Here is a 24,471-nt window from a genome sequence, read left to right as displayed (position 1 = left end):
AAAGCCTATTTTATGATAAAGTGTTGAATATCTCATGTAATTTATTGAATACTACACTGAAAGTGAAAAATAGAGTGGTTGTGTGGGGATAGAAAGGTTGTAAGTGTACTGGTTTTTACCCTCATGATCGCATGGCTGACTGGGAGCTGTGGCTTGCTGCCACTGCCCAGCATCCTGAGGGTATTATACCGAATATCATCAGCCTGGGAAATGATCAAAACTCAAAATTTGGGGAATTCCCTAGTGGTCCAGTGGTTAGGGCTCCACGCTTCCACTGCAGGGGGCATGGGTTCGATTCCTGGTCAGGGAACTAAGATCAGGAGAGCCAAATGGCCAAAACAAAAAACAAAAAAACAAAAAAAAAAACCCTCAGAATTTGAAGTACAATTTCTACTGACTGTATATTGCTTTTGCACCATTGCAAAGTTGAAAAATCATAAGTGGAAACTTTTAGGTCGGGGACCACTTGTACAGTGTTATCCAATGCCTGCTCATGAATTCATTCCTTACGTATCTACGGAGCCCCTACTATGTGCAGACACTGTTCCAGGCCCTGATTATACAGCAGTGAACACAAGGCCTTTGCACTCAAGGAGTTTACATTGTAATAAGTTGAAATGTTAAAAATCCATTCTTTTGGGGCTTCCCTGGTGGCGCAGTGGTTGAGAGTCTGCCTGCTGATGCAGGGGACATGGGTTTGTGCCCCGGTCCGGGAAGATCCCACATGTCGCGGAGCGGCTGGGCCCGTGAGCCATGGCCTCTGAGCCTGTGTGTCCGGAGCCTGTGCTCCGCAACGGGAGAGAGGCCACAACAGTGAGAGGCCCGCGTACCACAAAAAAAACCAAGAAATCCATTCATTCAGCATTTTCTGAATACCTACTATGTGCTTGGGATGCATGGGTGAACAAAACAAGCAAAACTCCTTGTCCTCATAGAACTTACATTCTAGCAGGAAGAGACACAAAACATAAACAAAATAAATAAGGAAGCTCTACAGTATGTCAGAAGGTGATAAGTGTTACTAAAAAAAAAAAAAATAATAAAGCAGTTAAGGGAAAGTGGGGGTAGGGAACTGGAATTGCAATTTTTAGGTAAGTGATCAGGTTGGTGTCAGTAAGAAACGGAAGGAGGTGAGAGAGTGAGCACTGTGGATATCAGAAGGAAGAATGTGCTACGCAGATGGAATAGCAAATGCAAAGGCCCGGAGGCAGGAGCATTCCTGCCTTCAGAAATAAGGACAAAAGGAAGTGGAGTGAGCAAAGGAGAAAATAGGATATGAAGTTAGAGGGGGAGTGGAGAGGAAATAAGATTGTAGATGCCATAGGGCCTTGTCTGATCTTCATGTCTGAAAGAAACAAAAAGTGCAGAATATATTTCTTGCTAAGCAAAGGACAGCTGTATTATAAGGCAGAGTATCTCTGAACAGAGAAGTCTTTGGTCTTATATAGTGTTTCAGGAAGTGTGGGGTTCAGAGACTGGCACTTTTAGAAGCTGGACTGTTCAGAGACGAATTGACCTTTAGAGAAGGAAGCAGGATTACTGGAGTGTGGCTATTGCTCATTGGCTAACTTTCTGAAGTCAGGGGTTGTCACTGATTGGGAGGTTGTCATAGATTGATTAAAAAAGATTCTGGTGGTTGCTTGTTTCATGGCCAAAAAACAATTAATCTTTTCCTTTGTTCAACTTGGAATGAACAAACTTGGCACTCTCTGCTTGCAAGGCTACTGTAAAGTCTTTTGTCCTTTACTCTGAGGAGAATGGGGAGGTACTGGAGGATTTTTGAGCAGAGGGGTGACAGGATCTGACTTCTATTTTCGGGGGATGACTCTGGCTGCTGTGTAGGCCAGGGCGGAAGCAGGGGGACAAGTTAGGAGGTCACTGCAGTTGCCCTGGTGAGAGGAGATGCACTGAGAAGTGCTCCTATTTTGGATATATTGACAGACAACAAACAACCAAGATAATCCAATGAGGTTAAGTATATTGGAGTGAATATATGAGTGGATGACATTATAGGGTGGGGCTTTTAAAGAGGTCAGGGGTCAGGGAAAACCTCCAGTGGGTCTAGAAGCTGGTGAGGTGGGGCTGTGGTGACAGGCATAGCTGGGGTGGGAGAGGGAAGCTGAAGCCGGATCCTTCCAGGCCTTCAGGGCAGAGAATGGATGGAGAGGATAGGGGCAAGAGTAGACTAGGAAGTTGGAAATGGAGACAATACTATAAAAGACACTGTCATCAGGGGAATTTATGAGGTGAGGCCTCATTAAAGTAATAAAGTAAGATCCAACTGAGAAGTTCTCATTGTGCTGGGGATTCTCTTTTGATGTTTGCTGAATTATGACTCATATATGGTGGTATAAATTAAGGGGCAGCTGTGGTGTATGGATTAGGGAGGGGAAAAAAGACAATCACCTATCCTTTGACCTTTAATACAAAGTCTAGATTAGTCTAGAGAATGTCTTTTCCAAGACATTAAATTGTGATCCACATCCCTCTCTTTCACCATATCATCATGAAAAATGGTTAATGTTTACTGGGGGACTCCTGAACACAGGTATTAAAGGCACAGAGAACATAGGTTGTCATGGCAGGTTAACTGGGATTCAACTGCAGAGGGGGTGTGGCCTGGGTCTCCAGTCTCCTAGAGTTAGCTTCCAGGGTAAGGAGAGTGCTTTATTTACCTCTGTAGCCCTGAGGCTCCTAGCACAGTGACTGGTAGACAGTAGGGGCTGAACAATCCTTTGGCGACTCGAAATTAAGCATGTAGGTTATTAGATCAATGGCACTGAAATAAAACCATATTAATGCAGGGAAAGTAGTCAGTTATCTTTGCATCTTTTGATTCATCATCCATTGTGTGGATTTGTCATACTTCTTCCAGTTCTACTACGTCCTTTTTTACATTTCCTGCCTTTGAATACATCATTTCACTCCTGAAACTCCACTTTATGGGTAGTTGTAGAGAAAGGGAGGAGTTAAACACAGGCCAACATTATTTCTTCTCTGCAAATAACAGTTTTTAAAAGTTTGATGGAGATTGAAATTCATGTGATACAGAGGTAATAAGCCAATTTAAGCTAATGCGCCAACTTTTCTTAGGGCTTTCTCTGTGCATTTACTCTAAGTGAATTCCAAACAATCCTAAGAAGTAGCCAGTATTACTCCCACTGTAGAGGTGAGGAAACTGTCACAGAGAGGTCAAGAAACTTGGCCAGGGTCACATGCCAGTAAGAGGGGGAGCTGGCATTCAGATCAGGTTGTCTGATCCCAGGGTGGTATTTCTACTCACTCCTCTTGGAATAATTGGAGGCTTTCATTCGTCTTTGCTTCCTTATTTGCTCCGGAAATGTGAAAATATGCAGAGAAACAGTAGGAGCTTTATAAATAAAACATGTCTACATATTTTTACGTGATTAAAGCTGGAAAGTTTAATGTGGCACCGGGCCACTTGTTTAGTGGAAGTAAAGGGAACGTGATTCCCGGCTCCGGTTGCAAAAATCCTGCCCCCTTTGCAGTGAGTGGTGTCTGGCCCACCGCCCATCTCTGATGGTCACAGACCAGGGAAGTCCGACCCAGACTGGACTCAGGGAAAGACAGCGAGGGAGCTTGGCTGCACAGAGGCAAGAATGGGCCATGCATTCTTGCAGCCCAAATGTCATCTGGTTGGGAAAAGCCACATGTCATGTTGCAAATACTATGCGGGTGGGGGGCAGCATATGCATCATTTTAAGCTGGCGTGAAGGCTGGCTGGACTGACCAGCTTGTTAAACCTGAAGGAGAGTATTGCAACTTTAGATGGAATCTGAACAACGAATACCGGACCTCAGCGGCCGAGTGAGAAGGAGCGTTGTGCATGTGGCCACATTAACAGGGACACAAGGCCAACACGAGGTACTGAAAGCGTTCCAGGAGACAATCGCCGTTCAACTCCACCCTGCAGTTCGGGTGTTGCCCTGGCCGACAGCTTCTGCCCTTGGTTTCTCCATCTTAAAAATCGAGGCGCAGGCAGGCTGCACTCAGGCAGGCGGATGAGACACTTGCACTTGGTGGAGGGAGGCGATTGAAAAGACAGGGAAGGCTGAGAAATCACGCTTCGCAAGGTCCGGGGAAAACACCGCGGGAAGCAAGTCCGCACAGACCTTAGCAGAAGCGCGCCTAAGTCCCGGTCCCTGGAAGCCCCCGCCGAGCAAGAAGGCCGCTGGCCGGCTCCGCCGTGCCCCGCAGGACCTACTCGCAGCACCTACCCACAGCACCTACCCGCAGCTGCCCCCAGCCCGCTCTGCAGGCTGGCACAGCTGCAGCCGCTCGGCGCACGGGGCGGGGCCGGAGGCGGGGCCGGGGCCCGGGCGGGGCCGCGCCGGGCGGGCACGCGGGAGGCGCGGAGGGAGGGTGTCGCGCCGAGGGAAGCGGCCCGCGGCGGAGGGAGGGAAGGCCGAGTCCTGGAAGCGGAGCTCCGCGCTGGGACTGGTTCCTTCGCAGCCATTTTCTGTCCAACCAAACAGCCGATTGGAGACGGGAGCCAACCAGGGCTGCATTGGAGGTTTGTGTCTCGCTTCGGCCAATGATCGCTCCTAAACCGACTCCACTTTAGCTCGAATGAAATGTCCGTCTCCTCCCGGCGCCGTCCCCGCCGCCAACGCCGCCGCGGCCGGGGGCACTCGCCTCCCTCCCGCCCGCTCTCCCGCCCGGGCCGGAGCCGGGGCCGGGCGGGCGCCTGCGAGGCCTGTCCCACTGCGGGCCCGGCCGAGGAGCGAGCGCGGGGCCGCTGCGCGGCTCTTTGTGCGCGGGGCCGAGGAGCGGCGGGACGCGGGCCAGGCCGCCCCCTGCTCGCCGCCGCCGCAGAGCTCCGGGCCCGAGGCCGAGGAGGGGGCGCCGGGGCACCGTCGGGCCCCGCTCTCGGCGGCGTCCCGGCCGGCTCCATTTTGTGCGGAGAGCCGGCCGGGGGGCGGGGGGACGCAGCCAGGACCTCCGGCCCTGATCCTGACCCCTGGGCCTGACCGCCGTGCAGGGGTCCCCGGGGAGCGCCCCCCTTCCGCCCGCCGGTCCGCGGGGGCACGGCGAGGCCGGGCCGCTTTGTCTGCCCCGGCACCCCGAGCGCCGCGCGACGGGCGGGCGTTGGGCGCGGGCCCGGGCCGGGCGAGTCGGGGGGATGCGCGCCCGGTGCGTCCGCGCCGCGCGGGCGGGACTGACAGGTCGGCCGGGCGGGCCGTGGGGCCGGGGCCAGTCCGCGCACCTTCATGGGGAGGAAGCCAGGTCCCCGGGAGGAAGGAATGGATTTGGTTTCCCCGCAGTCTGGTTTGCGCGTAAAGAATGCAGCCATCTGGCGGCTTGCGGTCCCTGGACTTGCCCCGAAGGTGGGAAGGAAGCCTTCCGGATTGGACTAAGGTTTTAATCTTGGGTGGGAGGCGGGGAGGATATGTCAGGCTTTAGGAGTAGTAGTCTCCGAGAACAAAGAATTAGAGGACCCACAAGTCGTAATCTCGACCGAAGTACTCTAATGAGATGATTTAAGCAAGGTTAGGTAGCGTATGACCTTTAAAAAAATAGTATCCCACTAACCTGCATGGACTCCACGGTTCGTGCTACGAATCACTGGGATGGTTTCGGCTTTCTTCTGTGGAAACTAATCAGCAATATAAAGTGATGAGGTAAACTGATCAATGTAAGTGGCATTAACAAATAGGGATTTTATTTGTAAAGTATTGAAAGTTTAACCCAAATACCTTAAAAGGCAATTATTCCTTCCTCACACTGCTGCTGTAGTTTTTAATTTAAGGATTATATTGATGCAAAACTCTGGTTTTGATGCCAAAGAATGGAGGGTGGAGGAAGGAAGGGTCTACTGCTTTTCTTGGATACAAATTTGCATTTCTTTAAACATTAAACAGATGTATGCATTCCCTTGAGCTTTCATATATATCATAACCTGCCTTTAAGAAAATATATACCATATGAGGTGATAGTGTTTTTCTTTGATATACTGAATCTAAATATATACCGACTCAACTATTTGGGTGAGTGATTGTGGTGAGGTGTGGCACCCCTTTCCCCAGCAAAAATACATAAATATATACAGCTTCTATATTTTAAGGATTCTGAGGATTTTTTTACCCCCCAGAGACACCCTTTAAAAAATAACACTTATAGCTACAAGGAAGGAATTTTTCGGGCAGCTTTGGGCTAGGAAGAGGACGATATTTGGAAAGAAATTAGAAATTCCTTTTAAGATTATAACACAGTGGACAATGTCAGCCAGTCTTTGCTGCCTGGACCCTTGTAATGGCATTTTAAAATTCAGTGGTTATAATTTTTCCTGCTATTTACTAGATTTCATGCTTGAATGCGTATCAGTATTTTTTTCTTCTTTTAAAAATTAACACTCTCCATTTTTGTCCCCCCACTCTCCATTTAATTGTTTCACTCAAGAAAAGGAAAAGCAAATGAGAAAGGGAGATTGTAACATTGTAATAGATCCTAGTTTATTCAGCTATTTATGCCTTAAGGTGAGAAGGAAGTTCTATTGAGATGCAATTTGAGTCCAAAATGGTGGTACCTTAAAATGATAAAGGTCTTAATTGTGTTGTTCTCTGGGCAACATGTATCTTCTTCCCGCTATAATCTGAGATATTTAAAAGCATTATACTCTGAAGTAAATTTGTCTCGCCTTTTGAGCTTTTGGACTCTGAATCGCACTCTAAAACAATAAGAAAATCATCACCAAAAAATTAAGTTGATAAATGGGGTGTTCGTGTCTGGGTGTCGATATTTTAAATAGTTAAGATATGTTACATGAATTTTGGTCTCTTGCATATTATATAATTTGGTGTGTTGTGATGAATATTTATGATGAACATGACTAAATATAGGGTTATGTTGGAAAAGCAATACCTCCCTCTGATGGCATTAACTTTTTTGTAAGTTCTCCAAAATATATCTTCCAATTTAACAAACATTTATTGGGTGCTTGCTTTTTGCACCATTTTTTAGTCATGCACTCCATTAAATAAGAATAGTAGGTAAGATTATATATGCCTTTTAAAATTTTACTAGGAAGAAAGCCTATAGGCTAACTTTTTTTTACTACTAATAGATGTTTATCTTCTAGGTTGGAATTGGGCAGAGATTAGACACCTTTTTAGGCAGGTGTTCTTGAGTACCACTGACAACACGGTTCTCAAAGTATTTCATGACAGTAAGTATGTTTTATCATTTTGGTTGTTAATTTGATTTCAACTGTAATTAGCTGGAAACAAAATTGTAACTGATTTATATTGGAGATTCCTGATAGAATGAATGCCTTTCAAGGCCAGACAGTACCTCTCCTCATTCCTGTGCTTTCTTCTTTTTAGGGACTTGCATATATTAAGTGTTTCCTCTGGGTCCTTAAGAGTTGTCCAGGCTACAGCGTAAAAAGCTGTCCCAGCTCTCAAGAGGCTATCTGTTTAGCTGGTAGGGCTTTAGTCAAATTGAATACTTAGAGGCAAGTTATGTGTGGAACAGAAAATGCTGGTTCTAAGGGTAGCACAAGTGAAAAGAGAGGTGTGGTGGGCTTGGTAGTTGGGAATGTCATGGAGGGAACCTGCAGGGTTTGAACTGAGCCTTGAAGGATGAGTGGGGTTGGATAGGTGCAGGCTATCACCATAAGCAAATGCCTGAAGGTAGGGGTGAGTGACTTATGTTTAGTGGCTGGGCAGTAGATCTGCATGGTCCAGGTGGGGATTTCACAGGATAATCCAGTGAAGAGATACCATGTGACCTGTCTGGATACTTAATCTTGAATCTGATACTACATCTGTAACATCAGGCATGTCACAACTTCCTTGAGACATGATTGCCTCACTCCTAAAACAGAAGAACAAAAACAAGAACAAAAGAATCTGGTGGTCCCTAAATAAGGTTTTTTTAAAAAAATCAGCCCTGAAGATAGAGTTGGAAACCAGTTTAGTTAGATTGAGTAGGGGAACCTCTCATGTAAAGCCATGAAATGCTTTGGATTTGATGCGGAAGATTTTAGAACCATTATAGGTTCAAGAGCTATAGAAGCAATGTTTCAGTGAGATTGGTCTTAAAACTACATGTACCCAGGTAGGCTGGATAGTAATCCAGTGGAAACAGAAAAGGAAGGGCCTATGCAGAAAACATTTAAGCAGATTAGGTAGATCTTGGAGGAGATGGAAGAACCTAAGATGACACTGGTATAATTAGCCTGGAAGCGTAGAGAGATGGCATTGTTAACAATGGAATTGCAGCAGTTCAGAAGGAGTTCTTATCTATTGCCTTCTTGCAGGGGATGGGGGAGGTGAATTTCATTTTCCAGTATCTTAAGTTTGCAGTGGTGGGATATCAGACATATTCTACAGGCCTGGCTTGCTTGAGTGGCAGTCATGATATAGTTGTAGATGTAGGACTTATGAGCATAGACATGATATTTAAAGAGTTTATTAAAGTAAGGGAAGAAAGAGAAAACGATTGTTGGTTAAAACTAACAAGTAGGATGTGGGAAGGAAAGAATATTGCTTTGGAAATCAAGGGAGAAGAGAATTCCAAGCATGAATGTGGGGTCAGCAGTGGCCAGCACTACAAAGAACAGTCAAGTAGGTTGAAGGCAAGATCTTTGGCAACTTTTGAGAGCAGTTTCAGTATCATGTTGGGATGGAAAAGCACATGTCACAGAGTTTCAATAGGACTGAAGAGGTGTGTTAAGGACTGTCAGGCTGAGGATGAGCCAGAGTGTGGAGCAGAATTAAGCTTGTATGTGTCTATATGTACTTGGTGTGTTTAATGAGGGAGACTAAGCATGTTTAAGGAAGAATGAAGAAGCTGGTACTAGAGATGAGGAATCTTTGTATTATTTCTTATCCTCAAAGAGATAAAAAGGAATTGATCCGTAGAACAGGTGAAAGGGGTCATGTAAGAGAGAAAACTTTTTATACCTGGGAAGAATATGAGAACTGTATTTGAAGGGACAGTAATAATACTAGGGTATATTTGCTGAGTTCTTACTGTGTATCATGTACTTTGCCAAGTACTTTTTTGTTGTTGTTGTTGCGGTACGCGGGCCTCTCACTGTTGTGGTCTCTCCCGTTGCGGAGCACAGGCTCCGGACGCGCAGGCTAAACGGTCATGGCTCACGGGCCCAGGCGCTCCGCGGCATGTGGGATCTTCCCGGACCGGGGCACGAACCCGTGTCCCCTGCATCGGCAGGCGGACTCTCAACCACTGCGCCACCAGGGAAGCCCTGCTAAGTGCTTTTTATACCATACCTTCACTTCTCATAGCAATTTCATTTTGAAAATGGGGAAGTTAATATTGTCCTTGCTTGAGAAGCATCTTTGAAGGTTTTTAATATACAATCAGTAGACTCAGAATTTAGAGGACAAATTAAAGACATAGGCTTAAGGACTATTTGAAAAACTATCAGGAACAGATACTATAAGGTACTTCGCATTTGAGACTGGACTTCATTTAGGTTGCCACCTTTGGCAAGTCATTAGCCTCACATAACCTCAGTTTTCTCACCTGCTTCATGGAGTCATGAACATTGCATAAGGTATTTAGAAAGTGCTCAAAAATGTTAAACATATTAAAGAGGGCACTACTTATCGCATTTGTGCAACAGATTATTAGTATAGTTAAGATACTGCTACATCAAAAAATTATAGAATAAAATTTACTAACTTAGACAGCTGACCATTTATTTCACATAATATTTTAGAGAACAATATTATCAGTTAAACTACTTAGAATAGTCAATAAAGTTAATTTAATGGGATTTAACTACTCTTTGTCCATATTTCTCAGTTCCCTTGGATCTAATGATTGATCATCTTACCCATTCTCGTCATTATTCTACACGCTCTTTCCTCTTTGTTGTCTGGATGGAATTCAACACTTTAGGGTCTCTGTTCTTACCAGGCTTGTAAGTATCACAGCTGGACATATCGATGCCACTAAACATTTATGGTCACCAACTTCAGCTAGGCTCTTTGCATCCTCCTAGCACTCCTGTTCCCTTCCTTTTGCATTCTCTGGGGAAAGCCATCTGTCTCCCCAGCTGTAAGAATCCCAGCATTATCCTTGGTTCTTCTTCCAGCTCTTATTCAGTCAGCCACCAAGTCTGTTGATTTTACCAACGAAAAAGCTCTGTAGTCTCTGCTTCTGCTGTCCAGTGCTGCTGTCCTGTTGATACTGGGAATGTTCATCATCTTTCCTGAACTCATGCCCTAAATACAGCATTACAGTCCTTACTGGACTTCTGCCGCCATTCTTGCTCCCCTCCAGTTCACTTTCTACACTGGACTGTAGCCAGAGTGATGTTTTTAAAAAAAAATCTGATTTGCATTCTTCTGCTAAAACTCTTCTTTGATGTACTCTCGTCCACAAGATACTGCTTGACCCAGCCTCTACTCGCTCATCCCAGCCCACCAGTACTGTTTCTCAGTTTCCTTTGCCTGGAACATTCTTGTCCCATCTTTCTTTGACTGATTGCTGTTCATCTTTCAGTCTCAGTTTAAACGTCATTTTCTTAAGACGGCCTTCCTTGACTCTTTTAGACTAATGAGGTTCCTTATGGAATAAACTCCCAAAGCATATAACAAAACATCTTTATTTTCCTTAGCACTGGGCACTAGCAATTAGTTAATTATTTGTCATTATTTAACAACTGTATATAACATTTACTGAGTACTCCTGTCATACTATGGTAGGTCTTTACATGGTAAGTACTATTCTCGCCCCACTTGCCAGTAAGTTGCAGGGAATTCAAACCAGGTGATCTGATTCCAGAGCCTGTGCCTTGGAAATACTAATAGGCTGTGCTCCCCACCCCATCCCCCTGACCCCAGTTTACATAACGTTTGTCTTCTCTGCAAGATGAGGACAGAGACCTTGTCTTTGTTGTTGACCTGTGACGTTGTCGGCACATAGCACAGACTTGATAAATACAGGCTGCTTACTTGGTAAATATTTGTTCACTGGCTTACAATCTACAATCTATTTTGTAAATTTTAATAGGAAGTTTTAGACCTAGAAAAAGCCTTTGGGATGTATCTAGCAAGTTACCCCCCTCATTTCTTATATATATATAGGAGGATAGCTAGCATATTGTAAGCATCAAAGATGAGGCCAGCTTGTTGAATGGAAGATTTTAAGAGCCTTGGGGATTCCAAGATGGGAACACTGATTTTTGGCTTACAGAATAGGGTAAATCAGAAAGATTTCAGGAGGATGGGTGAACGCTGGGATTAAAGTATGGGGCAGGATTTTAATGGTAGAAAGATAGACAAGAGGAAGACAGGAGTGGTGAAATGACAGAAAAGCTAAAACTTGCAGAACCCAAGATGCATACAGCTAAGCAGATGACATGTGGCTTATCTTCAAAGGAGGGAGGGTGAGATCTGACATCTCCTGAGTATACTATGTGCCAAACTCTGTCCTTAGCAGGTTTCTAGTCTTTATTTAATTCCAACAACTCTATGAAATACTTTCAGAAGTAATTTTTAGAAGACTGAGGTTTAGAGGCTAACGTTCTTAATTCAGGTGATAATCTTGCTGCTAATTCCAGTGCATGACAAGATAATGTGAGTTAAACTTTTTGCTTTTAACACTTTTTTTACATTATATCTATAAATTAATCTCTCAGATCGTGGTTATTACAACAGGGTCTTGCTCATCAGCTTATTTTAAAAGACTCAGGCTATCCTGTGGACATTGATTTAGCAAAGGATCTCTGTAACTGCCTCCAACGCCCCTTCCCAAAAAAACAAACTGTATTTGTTTCTTAGTTGTAGGCTTTTAACCACTTTGGTCCTGTCTCCTGCACCTTGATCTCCCCTAGGGCATTGTAAAAACCAATCCATTCACAGCTATCCTAATTGACCTCTCTCATGGCTAATAAATCCATCATCCTATCTATTAAAGACAACTCTCCTAGTATCTTTATAGCATTTTAGGATCAAAATAGCATTTTATATTTGGAAAAATGCTTCATACATATATTAGCTGTTTAAGATGGGGAAGGTGAAATTATTATTTCCATTTTATATAGAAATACATTTAACCGGTAGGGATGCTTGTTTTCAGGGATCAATAAGAGACTAAATCAGAGCTCACTGACTGTTGTTTACCTTCTCTTAGAGGGCCCTAAGGAGCATCATAAATAGGTACCCTGTACTTTCACAAATTATTAAAAGTAAGTGAATTCTATTCTCTACCCCTTAAAACAGCGATATAAATTATGGAAATGTATCTGTATTTACAATTAAATTAGATACCACAGTCAACAGATGCATCAAAGAAATGCCGTGTTATTGAAGACTTGGAAACTAGCCTGGTATTTTAGTATTAGATAAAAATCCAACAGAGATGGAAAGGAAGAGGTGTTACATGAGGACTCAGATATTGCAGTTAATAACATTAAGTTTGTGCTGGGTCCTTGGCCTTGATAAACATTTAGGATCAACTGTCTCCTTTTGATTTGGCCTGAAAGCATATGTAAATTACACTTAATTTTTGCTATGCTTTTTATTCAGATAATGCATTCAAAATTTTTCCAGCAACAATTAGCCAGTCCCTTATTGTTCTGAATAGTATTATTTGCAAAGCAGAAAGACTTCCAGGATTTGTCATGTTGTAATGGAGACAGTTCAGGGCTTATGGGTCCATCCCGCCCCCCCCCCCACCCCCCGCCCAGAGTTTCCCTCTTAGAAATCATTTACCTCTCAGTAAAATTAAGCACGGTTTTATTTTTATTTTGGCCGCGCCGTGTGGCTTCAGGGAATCTCAGTTCCCTAATCCACAGCAGTGAAATCATGAAATCCTAACCACTAGACCACCAGGGAACTCCCAGGGTTCTTTTAAAATAGTCATTTTAGGGCTTCCCTGGTGGCGCAGTGGTTGATAGTCCGCCTGCCAATGCAGGGGACACGGGTTCGTGCCCTGGTCGGAGAAGATCCCACATGCCATGGAGCGGCTGCGCCCGTGAGCCATGGCCGCTGAGCCTGCATGTCCGGAGCCTGTGCTCCACAACGGGAGAGGCCACAGCAGTGAGAGGCCTGTGTACAGCAAAGACAAACAAAAGTCATTTTAACTCTCATTTTTGTCTGTGGTTATCATTTTCCTATTTTTATATGCAGATCTCCAATCTCCCTGACCCCTCCTTTTCTTTTTTCCTTAATGAGTCAAAAGTCTGAGGGTGGGGGAAGAGAAAATTAACCTTTGACTAGAATTAGGGGTGATGAGCTTGTTCAAAATGTGGGTGTACTTTTGGGTTGCATGGGTACAGAATTGTGCAAGGAATCCATATGCTTCTTATACCAAACAACAGTTTAAACCAGGATATTGTCTGTTGTGGAACTTCTGTGAGATAGCAAAGAAAGTTTGCAGCGAGAGCAAAAAAGTTCGTGTAGGAATATCTGGCTTTAGCAGGAGAGCTGAACAGGCTGGATATATCCAGGTGGCTAACTACTAAGCTGATTTTGGCTTTGCTTGCCATTACAGAGATAAATTAGGTTGTAAGTCAGGGTTGCCTATACTATATTTGATGATTATGCAATTGAGAAGAAAGACGGGTGTGTTTTAAATTCATTTCCTTGTTTTGTTTCCCCGTTGGTCGTAGGCTTATCACTTAATAGAGGGTGAATAGGGAATCTTGAATCATTGGCAAATTATCAAAAGGTTTCCAAATCAAGAAATATGTTTTCTTTTAGTAAGCTTAAGGCTATGAAAAATGTAACTGACTCATCCTATGACAATTTATGAGCACTGAATCTATTATGTAGTTTTTAGACAAGTTTTATTGAAGATTATTGAAAGCTTTTTTTCCTTATAGATGGATGGTGACAGTTCCACCACAGATGCTTCTCAACTAGGAATTTCTGCAGACTATATTGGAGGAAGTCATTATGTTATACAGCCTCATGATGGTAAGAAAGCCACAATTAGAAACAAATTCACAAGTAGGAACAAATTAGAAAGTGGAAATTTTATTGATGTGATGTTCTATGTTACTTTTGTCTTTACAGGAAAATTAGCACTCTCGTGTCACAGTTTAGTGATAGTCTAAAAAGGTATACTTTGCTATTTTTATTAGAAATAGTCTTCAAAAGAATGGTGGGTTTTAGAAAATAATTCTATAAAAGTATGCCTTTTTAAAGCTGGTACAGTTTCTTTAATGATTTGTTATTGATTTCCTACTTAAGTATTAAATATGGCAAATTCTTACTCAATTGATAAACTGAGTAGTTCTTTAGAGGGTGGTTGCTAGCTATTATATTTCTAGTACTTATGAACAGACTTAGTTTTGGTTTTTATTCAATATTAAGTTTTAACTTGTAGTAAAATGGCAGTATTATGTTGGCCTATCAGAAATAATTTGCTTTTGTGGCATTCTGTCTGATGTGTAAGATTAAAAAACACTAAGATATATTTTTGTAGAAAGCAGTTGGGGGTAGGTGATTATTCCATCCTAAAACAGATATTCAAACGAGTTAATTTTGATGACATCATTTTAAACATGTAAAAATGTAAACTGAATCAACTTAAGTACCTTTCTTATTTAATACATATATTAATAAAAGAGTGGGAAGTTTACTTACAAGATACTGCATTTAATCATAAAAGGATATTATTTGTACTATGAAAGCTTCAGTTATATCTAAAAATTTACTTTCTGTAAGAACATTGGATTACTGCTATAGCTTTGTTCATAAACTGTTACTACATTAGTGGTAATCCAATTGGGTTAGTAATATTCAAGTCCAGTTTTTCCATTCTATATAAACTTGGCTTTGGATAAACGCACACCCTTTTAATCTTGTTATATGTATGGAGCCATAGATCATAGGCTCTTCTATTTTATAGCTAAGTTATGTAACAGATAATTTATGAGCACCTCCTCTGTTGGAGGTGCTGTACCAAGTCCTAGGAAGGACACAAAGCTGATCCCTGGCCTCAGGTAGCAAAAATCTAAGAGAGGGAATGAGAAATAAGGATTATAAAATGTGTTAGAGAAGAGACACAAAGAAGCACTTGTTTGAGATATTTTGTGAAAGGAGAGATCACTTCTGAAGGTGCTGTGGAGATGTATTTGACCTTTTTGGAGAGTGGGTAGGTAGGACTTAATAGGCAGAGTTGAGGATAAGAGTATTCTAGGCAGTGGGTTTGAAATTAATGAGGAGGCTCAGTTATGGCCCTGAGAAAATTGTGAAAAGAACTGCTGTCCTAATCCCTAAAAACGATTAAGAAATGAACCAGAATGTTTCTTATCTTAGATTGTCTGAGGTAGTCTTCTCTATCTTGAAGGAAAAATTATGAGAAGCTATAAACCTGTTATTTTTACTTAGATACTGAGGACAGCATGAATGATCATGAAGACACAAACGGTTCAAAAGAAAGTTTTAGAGAACAAGATATATATCTTCCAATTGCAAATGTTGCAAGGATAATGAAAAATGCCATACCTCAAACGGGAAAGGTAATGCTGAGGAGAAATTTAACCGGGTTTTGTTTTTCAGAGGTGGGGAGGGGGGCATGTAAAACTACATGAACACATATTTCATGAATATAGTTAGCTGTTGATTTCAGTCATTCAGCCTTTCAGCAAAACACACATCTCAGTTGTACACACTTGGTTGCTGAGCGGCGCTCCTGCTCCCCACTTGCTGGAAGCAGATGAAACAGAATTAAGAATCGTTTTAAAAATAGGTGCATTGTGGGCTTCCCTGGTGGCGCAGTGGTTGGGAGTCCGCCTGCAGGGGATACGGGTTCGTGCCCCGGTCCGGGAAGATCCCACATGCCGCGGAGCGGCTGGGCCCGTGAGCCATGGCCACTGGGCCTGCGCGTCCGGAGCCTGTGCTCCGCAACGGGAGAGGCCACAACAGTGAGAGGCCCGCGTACCGCAAAAAAAAAAAAAAAAAAAAAGGTGCATTGTCAGAACTCTCAGGTTTTGGGCATATGAAGTTGTAACTTCCATAATGTTGCAGCAAAATTGGACCATGTTGGGCTGATGGGTGTAGTGAGGATTTTCCCCCCAAATCTATATGGAAACTTTCTCTATAATTATAAATATTAACATACATTTAATTCAACTGGCATGATCTTTTAAAGTAGTTTTGTCTTGTGGAGAAATAACTATAAACAGTTACTTATAACAGCTTTTAAAAACTCATTGTCACTCTACTTATCACTTGGTCTGAAGTCCACACTTTGTATGTTGTTTTGTATTGCATAATAAGCTTTCTCTCATTTTATTGTAGCTTAGAAAATACTTACGAAAGTAATAAAGCTTACAAAGAAATACATTATTAAAATATATCACTAAGCCTAGAAGTTCCAATTTGAGTGATCCTCCTTATGTTTTAAGGGGAAAAAAGCACAACTGCTGATAATTGCTTACTAGGCTAGGCCTGAGCTGCCTGGTACTGTGGCCACTAGCCACATGTGGTTATTGAGCACTTGAATTGTTGGCCGAATGAACTGAGATGTGCTGTAAATGTAAAACATACCCCAGATTTTGAAGGCTTAGTATAAAAGAAAGGATAAAGAGATCTCAATTTTTAAAATGTTTTTTTAATTGAAGTATAGTTGATTTACAGTATTTAAAATATCTCAATTTTTAAATGGATTCTGTGTTTAAATAATATTTTAGATTTACTAGGTTAAGCAAAATATACTGAAATTAATTTCACCTTTTTTTTTTTTTTAAGCATAGCTGCTGGAACATCTAAAGTTATGTATCTAGCTCAGGTTATATTATCTTGTTTGACTGCATTTATGCAGTAACTCTTGTTACTTTTCACCAGGATGTAAAATAGGCATGGAGGTGAAAGACAGAATGTTTCAGCAAGGATTTTGTCATTCCTCTTAGAAGTGGCTTTGGAATTGCATGATTTAATCTATTAGAGTTTCACTTTCAAACCCTAGACCACTAAGTGAAGAGTTGTCTTTATAATGAGATGGCAGGTGTGTGCTTCTTTTGGTAGGCTTTTTCATAAACTCAAAACGGATTCCGGACACTTTGTATCTTTATTAATAAAAATGTCATCAGATGTCATTATTTCACTCCCTTGTAAGCCTTACAGTGAATTTAGTGTTTAGTTTGTTTTTAAAAACTTTCTGGTGTCCTCATTGGTGGAAATGCCAGGGCAGAGAAGCAGTACCTAAGTCTAGCCCACAGTATACTCCAGACATAACAGGACTGATTTTCTTGGGGCACTTGGTTTGTAAGAGTTTTCATTTTTATGGGGTGGTAGGGTCATCCAGTAGTTGCTTTTATACCTAAATTCTGTTTTCTGTGAACAGTTGTCAAGGCTTCTCTCATTTGTATTTAAGTTTTCAGTCTCACTCAATGAGGGTTGCAATTTTGATAGCATACGTTACGTCACTGTTAGCAGCATATATTTTGAAGATTAAAGGTTAACAGTCATAAACTGAAATTTGTATTCTTCTGAATAGCCTTTTATTTTTGCAGGTTGTTAGGAAAGTGGTGGTTATATTCCCTGCAGATTTACCTATGATTTTTCTCTTCAGATTGCAAAAGATGCCAAAGAATGTGTTCAGGAATGTGTAAGTGAGTTCATCAGCTTTATAACATCTGAAGCAAGTGAAAGATGCCATCAAGAGAAACGGAAGACAATCAATGGAGAAGATATTCTCTTTGCCATGTCTACCTTAGGCTTCGACAGTTATGTAGAACCTCTGAAATTATACCTTCAGAAGTTCAGAGAGGTAAGTAAAGTGTCTCCCATTATGTTTTTAAGAAAATAAGATACACTATTCACTTTTAACTTTTTAAATGTATTAATCATTTCTCAGAAGTATGTAATCACTTATATTACTGAACTTAAATAGGAAGTCCTTTCTTTTTTCCTTTGTATTACTAATGACAGCATAGTTGTGTAATGATTAAGAGCATGGACTCTGGATTTAGACCATCTGGATGCTGAACTCTGTGACCCTGGGCAGACTGTTTAAGTACTTTAGGCCTTGGTTTCCTGGTCTGTAAAGTGAGGCTAATAATAATAGTACCTACCTCACAGAGTTACTGAGAGGACTAAGTAAAATAATCTATGTACAGCCCTTGGCTTGGCACATACAGAGTGCTCGATAATGTTAGCACATGCTGTTATTGTTAACTAATTTAAAAGAGGTAGCATCTCAAAGCTTGGGGCCTTTTAGATAAGAAAAAGGGAATTATAACTATATCCTTTTCTTATTATTGATTGAATTCTTCTACATTTCCTATTTGGTTTTTGTTTGCATGTGGTATGAATTTTGTGAAAATGAATTGAGATCAGCATATTTATTTCTACACTCCAACTTGGGTGTCAGATCCACATTGCTTTCAAAATACTTTCTTAATGTCTCTAGTGTTAGAATCCCATTAAATTAGTGGTATCTGCACAGAATGACTAAAGTAGGAAGAGAATGTGTAAATTCTTTACAGAACTTTTCCAAATCTTCAGCATCATTAGAACCTGAGAGTGGGCAGAAACTTAGAGGTCTTTGATCCAAACTGTAATTTTGATTTAGGAATTTTAAACTCCAAACTGGCTGCTATAGTGCTGGCTGAGAGCTGCATGTATAGTTAAATGATAACTTGGATCATCTGTAGTAGATCTGCAAGCTGGGTATTTACAGTTTTTGCAGACTACCTCATCTGTAAATAGATTTCTCTTTTCCTTTTGATGTAGTGTGGAATAACTTTATTTTTACTCAAATATTTTAGATTTTCTCGGTCATTACTAACACTGTCTCGTGATGACTACTGCATATATAACAGCATTTTGAAGGACCTTTCCATATGTTATTAACCAGAAGCATTAATAAATACTCTGTATTTTGTAATAATAGAAGCTCCTAATTTTAGGAAATAAGTAAGCATTCTTATTTAGGAAACAGGTTGTTGTTGTTTTGAATACAGTGATTACTTGTTTGATTTCCCTTCCTCAGGCTATGAAAGGAGAGAAAGGAATTGGTGGAGCAGTCACAGCTACAGATGGACTAAGTGAAGAGCTTACAGAGGAGGCATTTAGTAAGCAGTGTTATGATACATTTATGCAGCTACATTCGTTCTTACGAGTCATGTAGATTGTTGGCAGTGATTAATTCTATATGTCTGTAGTAGAACTTTTGGAATATTAGCACTGAGTGTTTTGACACAGCACTATTTTGAATAGTTCTTACTAGTTCATGCCCTTATATTTGAAGTCAGTGAGGGATAAGCGTATAAATTTTAATTCTGCAGAGATTATAATCTTTCACCAATAGTTCTAATGGATTTCCATAGTCCCTAGTTTTTGGTTTAAGATTCACATGAGAGGAGTATTGAGAATTGTTGTTTATAATATAAAATCTTGTGATTTAAATAAATTTGAACTGAAGGTTTCTTAAAAATTGAGTGTTGGGCTTCCCTGGTGGCACAGTGGTTGAGAGTCCGCCTGCCGATGCAGGGGACGTGGGTTCGTGCCCCGGTCCGGGAAGATCCCACTGCATGAAAACCAACAAGTTCACTACAATGGTTCAGGAGCCATCCCAGTAGCCATCTGGACCTGACACAGTGAGGTCACCAAAAAAGGGCGTGGTTAGGGCTTCCCTGGTGGTGCAGTGGTTGAGAGTCCGCCTGCCGATGCACGGGACGAGGGTTCGTGCCCCAGTCCGGGAGGATCCCACATGCCGCGGAGTGACTGGACCCGTGGGCCACGGCCGCTGAGCCTGCGCGTCGGAGCCTGTGCTCCGCAACGGGAGGGGCCACAACAGTGAGAGGCCCGCGTACCCCCCCCCCAAAAAAAAAAAAATTGAGTGTCATTGGTGAAATAAAAGGTCCTATGGTGATTATGTTTCTTATATAAAATTTATATGTATATATATTTCTCATATTTAAAATATATGTTGCTTAGTTATATAAGTGTAGCTCCCAACCAGGCCTCACAGTGTAGGTCTACTTATGAGTCAGAAACTCCATCCAGTCTTTTATGCCCATGGGGAATTAATTAGCGAAAGTACACTTAAGAAAACTGAGAAATGCTATAGGAAAAAAATGTGCGTTTTTAGGGAACTTTTTTTAAATGGAAAAAATCACACAACCTTAAGGTTCAGGTCAAGAAAGCAGATGCAATTCTTTTCCTGCTTTAACTTTTTTTTTTTTGTCTTTTAGCTAACCAGTTACCAGCTGGCTTAATAACTGCAGATGGTCAGCAACAAAATGTTATGGTTTACACAACATCATATCAACAGGTACAGTACCTTCTTTCTATTAATATTTTAAATAATTAAGAAAATTATATTCATTATTTTTTTTTAATCACAGGTAGTTAACGTCAACACATTAAGAATCTGATAAAGGTTGTTAAAAATAGTTTTCTCAAAATATATAACTGTGTATAGTATTCTCTAATGGTTACAGATGTGTACACAGATGTTCATACAGTTCACCCTTCATATCCATGGGTTCCACACCCATGGATTCAGCCAACCATGGATCATGTTTCCGATGTGTGGTTTGTGGTTGGTTGAATCCGCAGATGGAATTTGCAGATGCAAAACCCATGGATACTGAAGGCCGATTAAAGGACTTGAGCGGGCTTCCCTGGTGGTGCAGTGGTTGAGAGTCCGCCTGCCAATGCAGGGGACACGGGTTTGTGCCCCGGTCTGGGAAGATCCCACATGCCGCGGAGCGGCTGGGCCCGTGAGCCACGGCCGCTGAGCCTGCGCGTCCGGAGCCTGTGCTCCGCAACGGGAGAGGCCACAACAGTGGGAGGCCCGCGTAACGCAAAAAAAAGAAAAAGAAAAGAAAAAAAAAAAAAAAAAAAAAAAAAAGAAAAAAGAAAAAGGACTTGAGCATCTGTGCATTTTGGCATCCACAGGGCATTTTGGAACCAATCCCCCGTGGATACTGAGGGGATGAACGTATTTGCATAGATTTCTATAAAGATACACAAGAATTACTGAAGTAGCTCTTTAGGTAGAGAGAATGGAGATTTGGGGTGGGAACTAGACTTATTTTTCATTGTCTGTTGCTTTTACTCTTTGAATGTTTATAATATACAGGAAACTATTTTTTCTTTAATTCTGCTCAATTTAAATTTTCAAATCTTAGATTTCTGGTGTTCAACAAATTCAGTTTTCATGATCCGAAGAAATGATGGACTGGAGAGTGTAGAGAGCTGAGTCTGTATGATTCCGGAACAGAGACATTAGAAGGAGCTGACTGGTGAAAAGATGTCTCTTTGTATATTAAATAGTTGTAATGTAGCTTCCCAATGCTTGACTAATTGAGGTGTTAATTCTGACTTGAGAATCTTTTTCATGAATGATTTTAAAGAAAAATTTGGATTTTAAAGGTATTAAAATATTTTTGTTTTGTACGAGAGTTTGTTGCTCTGTATGACTCCTGTATGCATTGTATATTGCAGTTTATTACTGTCAGAGATTTGTAGACAGTTTCTTATTTTCATATTGAATCATGTTACTTTTGTAATAATTCAAGTAAGCAGCTGGGTTAATTCATGATGTTTGCCCTTTTAATAAAAAATAAGGGTAGAGTTCATTTTGAATGCAAGTTGCCTTTATTATAAATTTGAGTTTGTCTTGGTTATATAATACTTTGCATGATAACCTAGCTAGATTTTTAGCATTTGCCATATTTATTAACTTTTTTGTAAAACATTCATAGCTTAAGCAGCACCATTTTTTTTTAATGTAATTGAGAAATTAAGTGTGAATGCAGAAGCAAATATTGTCGGCCCTATTCAAGTTGGTGCCCGTTAACAGTGTTTACACTGTTCATTGTGCCTATTAAGATAGTTTTAGTTTATCGGAGCTTTTGTTAAGACTGGATTTGTTTTTGAGTTACATTATTATGAGTGTTGGAATTCATTTAAGTTTAATGTAGTCCTAGTGCTCTTGAAATGGTGCCCCTTTCATCTTGTATATGATTTTTCCAAAGGCATATCTTCAAATACTATATAGTATCCTCTTCCAGAAGAGGAATTTCATAGTCTGATGGTAAATGTCCTCATTTTACCCTTTTAATTGAAATGTTAAGTTTCCTGTTATGCTATGGGAACCAAGAAATGTCAGACATCATTGTGTGTATACAGAGCTTTTTTGCATGGGTGAGTGAATGAAGTGAAGAACAGAGTTAGTGCTGTGAATGGTGCGAAAGAGAAATCGCCAGCTTCTAGTGTGCTGTCTTGATCTTTGCAATAAACTAAATTTAGATAATGTAACTTTGTATAATTTACTAGTATTGTACTTGGGTTGTTCCTTTTTTAGAGTGAGGACTTGTATTTTCTCACCTATTCTTTTTGGTGATAACTAACTTGAGTCTCTCTTTTTTTTTTAAATCAACAATTGCTCATGTATAGTTTGCCTAAAAGGCACTTTGAGTGAATGTCATCTTGGAAGGACACTCAAATTTATAAGGGAGAAGCAATTTCCTAGATACAGGCTGGACAGAAACATTTACTTTGCCAGAAGGAGCTTTTGCGGGCACAACTGGGATAATCTGAAGTTAATAACTCCCTCACTACCTTCCCATTTAAAAAATAATCTTCATTACAGAAAATTCAAACGGGCAAAAAAGGGTGGTTAAGCAAAACCAGCCATCATCCTACTATGTTAAAAACAACCAATGTTAATACTTTGGTAAATACGATTTGTCCTTTTACTTTGCTAAATATGTATATTTTTATAAAAATGGGCTCATACTTGCATAATGTTTTGTAACATGCTTTTTTCACTTAATATATTGTGAACATCTTTCCCAGGTCATTACATAGTCTTCTACTTTTATTTCTTTATTATTCTGTTGTATGGCTGAAACATAATTTATTTAATCTTCTATTGGACATTTTGACTATATACATCTTTTCACAGTTATAAACGACACTTCATTGAATCTTGTGTACATCCATGACTGTTTTCTTCAAATAAATTCTATTAGTAGAATTGTTGGTTTAACAGATATGCAAAATTTTAAGGCTTTTGATATATATATAATTGTATTTTTGAAATATCTTCCATTTGATCCAGGCAGTATGTCATTATATAACTGATAAAAGCACTTGATCTTTGGTTATCAGGTTCTTTCTCTAAAGTTTAAAGATTGAGCTATGTTTAAGAATCAAGATTAAAAAATCAGACAACTTTAAAATGTATATCAGTATATACCAAAATAAAATTCTAAATTTACTAAATCGCTATTAGTACTAAAACTTTAGCGTATGTAAAATTAGGTCAATTTTGGATTATACGGGCTTCATACTCTGAAGGAACATTGGCGACTTGCACGTGTCAGGTCCATAATCCCCTTTTATGCATGTGAGAAGTAGTGCTGCCTTCTTACCTGGCTATGTTGCATGTAACTGAATGTCACGTTTTCTACCCTGGAACTTAAGTATATAAGCTCCTACAGTAACCTAAAAGTTAGTTTTTAAAATAATTTTGTATGTGTTGCTTTATGAGTATCTAAGAGAGAAATGGGCTTCAGTGATTAAGTCATAGAAGAAGGGACATAAGTTAGCTTCTATCTGTCCCCTCACTACCTCGTTATAAACGGAGATGCTTTAGTCCAGAGAAAATTTTTTTAAATGCTACCTTTCTAGTGTCATATGCTTGGGTATGATGATGTTTTAAGCTATTTGTATATCTTTTCCTCTTATAGTATACTATCTATGCAGTATTTTCCTTTCTTCAAAAACATGCCTTCTTGCATATCCATTAGGCCTGAAAAATGAAAAAAAAAAAAGTTTCTACCATTTACCAAGAATGAAATCTTGCAGTGCAAGATTTTTGGAAAATATATTTTCTCTTAGGGAAACTTATTTTATCAGCAGTACAAAATAAGACAATATTTCTTGCTTTATGTGATAAAATACACTTCTGAGGCAGAAGACCTAAATAGACATTTCTCCAAAGAATGTATACAGCTTGCCAACAAACACATGAAAGAACGCTCAACATCATTAATCATTAGAGAAATGCAAATCAAAACTACAATGAGATGATAGCATCTCACACCAGTCAGAATGACCATCATCAAAAAATCTAGAAACAGTAAATGCTGGAGAGGGTGTGGAGAAAAGGGAACACTCTTGCACTGCTGGTGGGAATATGAATTGGTACAGCCACTATGGAGAACAGTATGGAGGTTGCTTAAAAAGCTACAAATAGAACCTACCACATGACCCAGCAATCCCACTACTGGGCATATACCCTGAGAAAACCATAATTCAGAAAGAGTCATGTACCAAAATGTTCATTGCAGCTCTATTTACAATAGCCAGGAGATGGAAGCAACCTAAGTGTCCATCATCAGATGAATGGATAAAGAAGATGTGGCACATATATACAATGGAATATTAGCCATAAAAAGAAACAAAACTGAGTTATTTGTAGTGAGGTGGATGGACCTAGAGTCTGTCATACAGAGTGAAGTAAGTCAGAAAGAGAAAGACAAATACCGTATGCTAACACATA

General features: G+C 40.6%; 1 protein-coding gene across 2 annotated transcripts; it reads left to right on the top strand.

Annotated features, from left to right (window-relative positions):
- The first annotated feature begins 4,457 nt into the window (after positions 1–4,457).
- On the top strand, positions 4,458–22,684 carry NFYB (nuclear transcription factor Y subunit beta). Of its 2 annotated transcripts, none has more exons than XM_007454280.1 (8): positions 4,458–4,534; positions 7,100–7,186; positions 13,823–13,916; positions 15,336–15,466; positions 17,521–17,718; positions 18,943–19,024; positions 20,147–20,226; positions 21,089–21,535. In XM_007454280.1, exons 2-8 carry the CDS (start codon positions 7,181–7,183, stop codon positions 21,119–21,121), a joined length of 624 nt encoding a protein of 207 aa, XP_007454342.1. In that variant the 5' UTR covers positions 4,458–4,534; positions 7,100–7,180; the 3' UTR covers positions 21,122–21,535. The 2 variants fall into 2 exon arrangements, with proteins under 2 accessions (XP_007454342.1, XP_007454343.1); XM_007454281.1 differs by lacking the exon at positions 4,458–4,534 and adding an exon at positions 5,117–5,656 and having other exon boundaries at positions 21,089–22,684.
- The last annotated feature ends 1,787 nt before the right edge of the window (positions 22,685–24,471 follow it).

The sequence above is a fragment of the Lipotes vexillifer genome, unplaced genomic scaffold, assembly GCF_000442215.2.
Source record: "Lipotes vexillifer unplaced genomic scaffold, Lipotes_vexillifer_v1.1 scaffold492, whole genome shotgun sequence".
NCBI lineage: Eukaryota > Metazoa > Chordata > Mammalia > Artiodactyla > Lipotidae > Lipotes > Lipotes vexillifer.
This window is presented reverse-complemented; position numbering and strand designations above follow the sequence as displayed.

Bases quoted from the DNA above. Each gene is read 5' to 3' on its own strand.
- NFYB (XM_007454281.1), top strand. The intron at 13,917-15,335 runs GTAAGAAAGCCA...ATTTTTACTTAG, and splicing joins TGTTATACAGCCTCATGATG to ATACTGAGGACAGCATGAAT. The intron at 15,467-17,520 runs GTAATGCTGAGG...TTTTCTCTTCAG, and splicing joins CCATACCTCAAACGGGAAAG to ATTGCAAAAGATGCCAAAGA.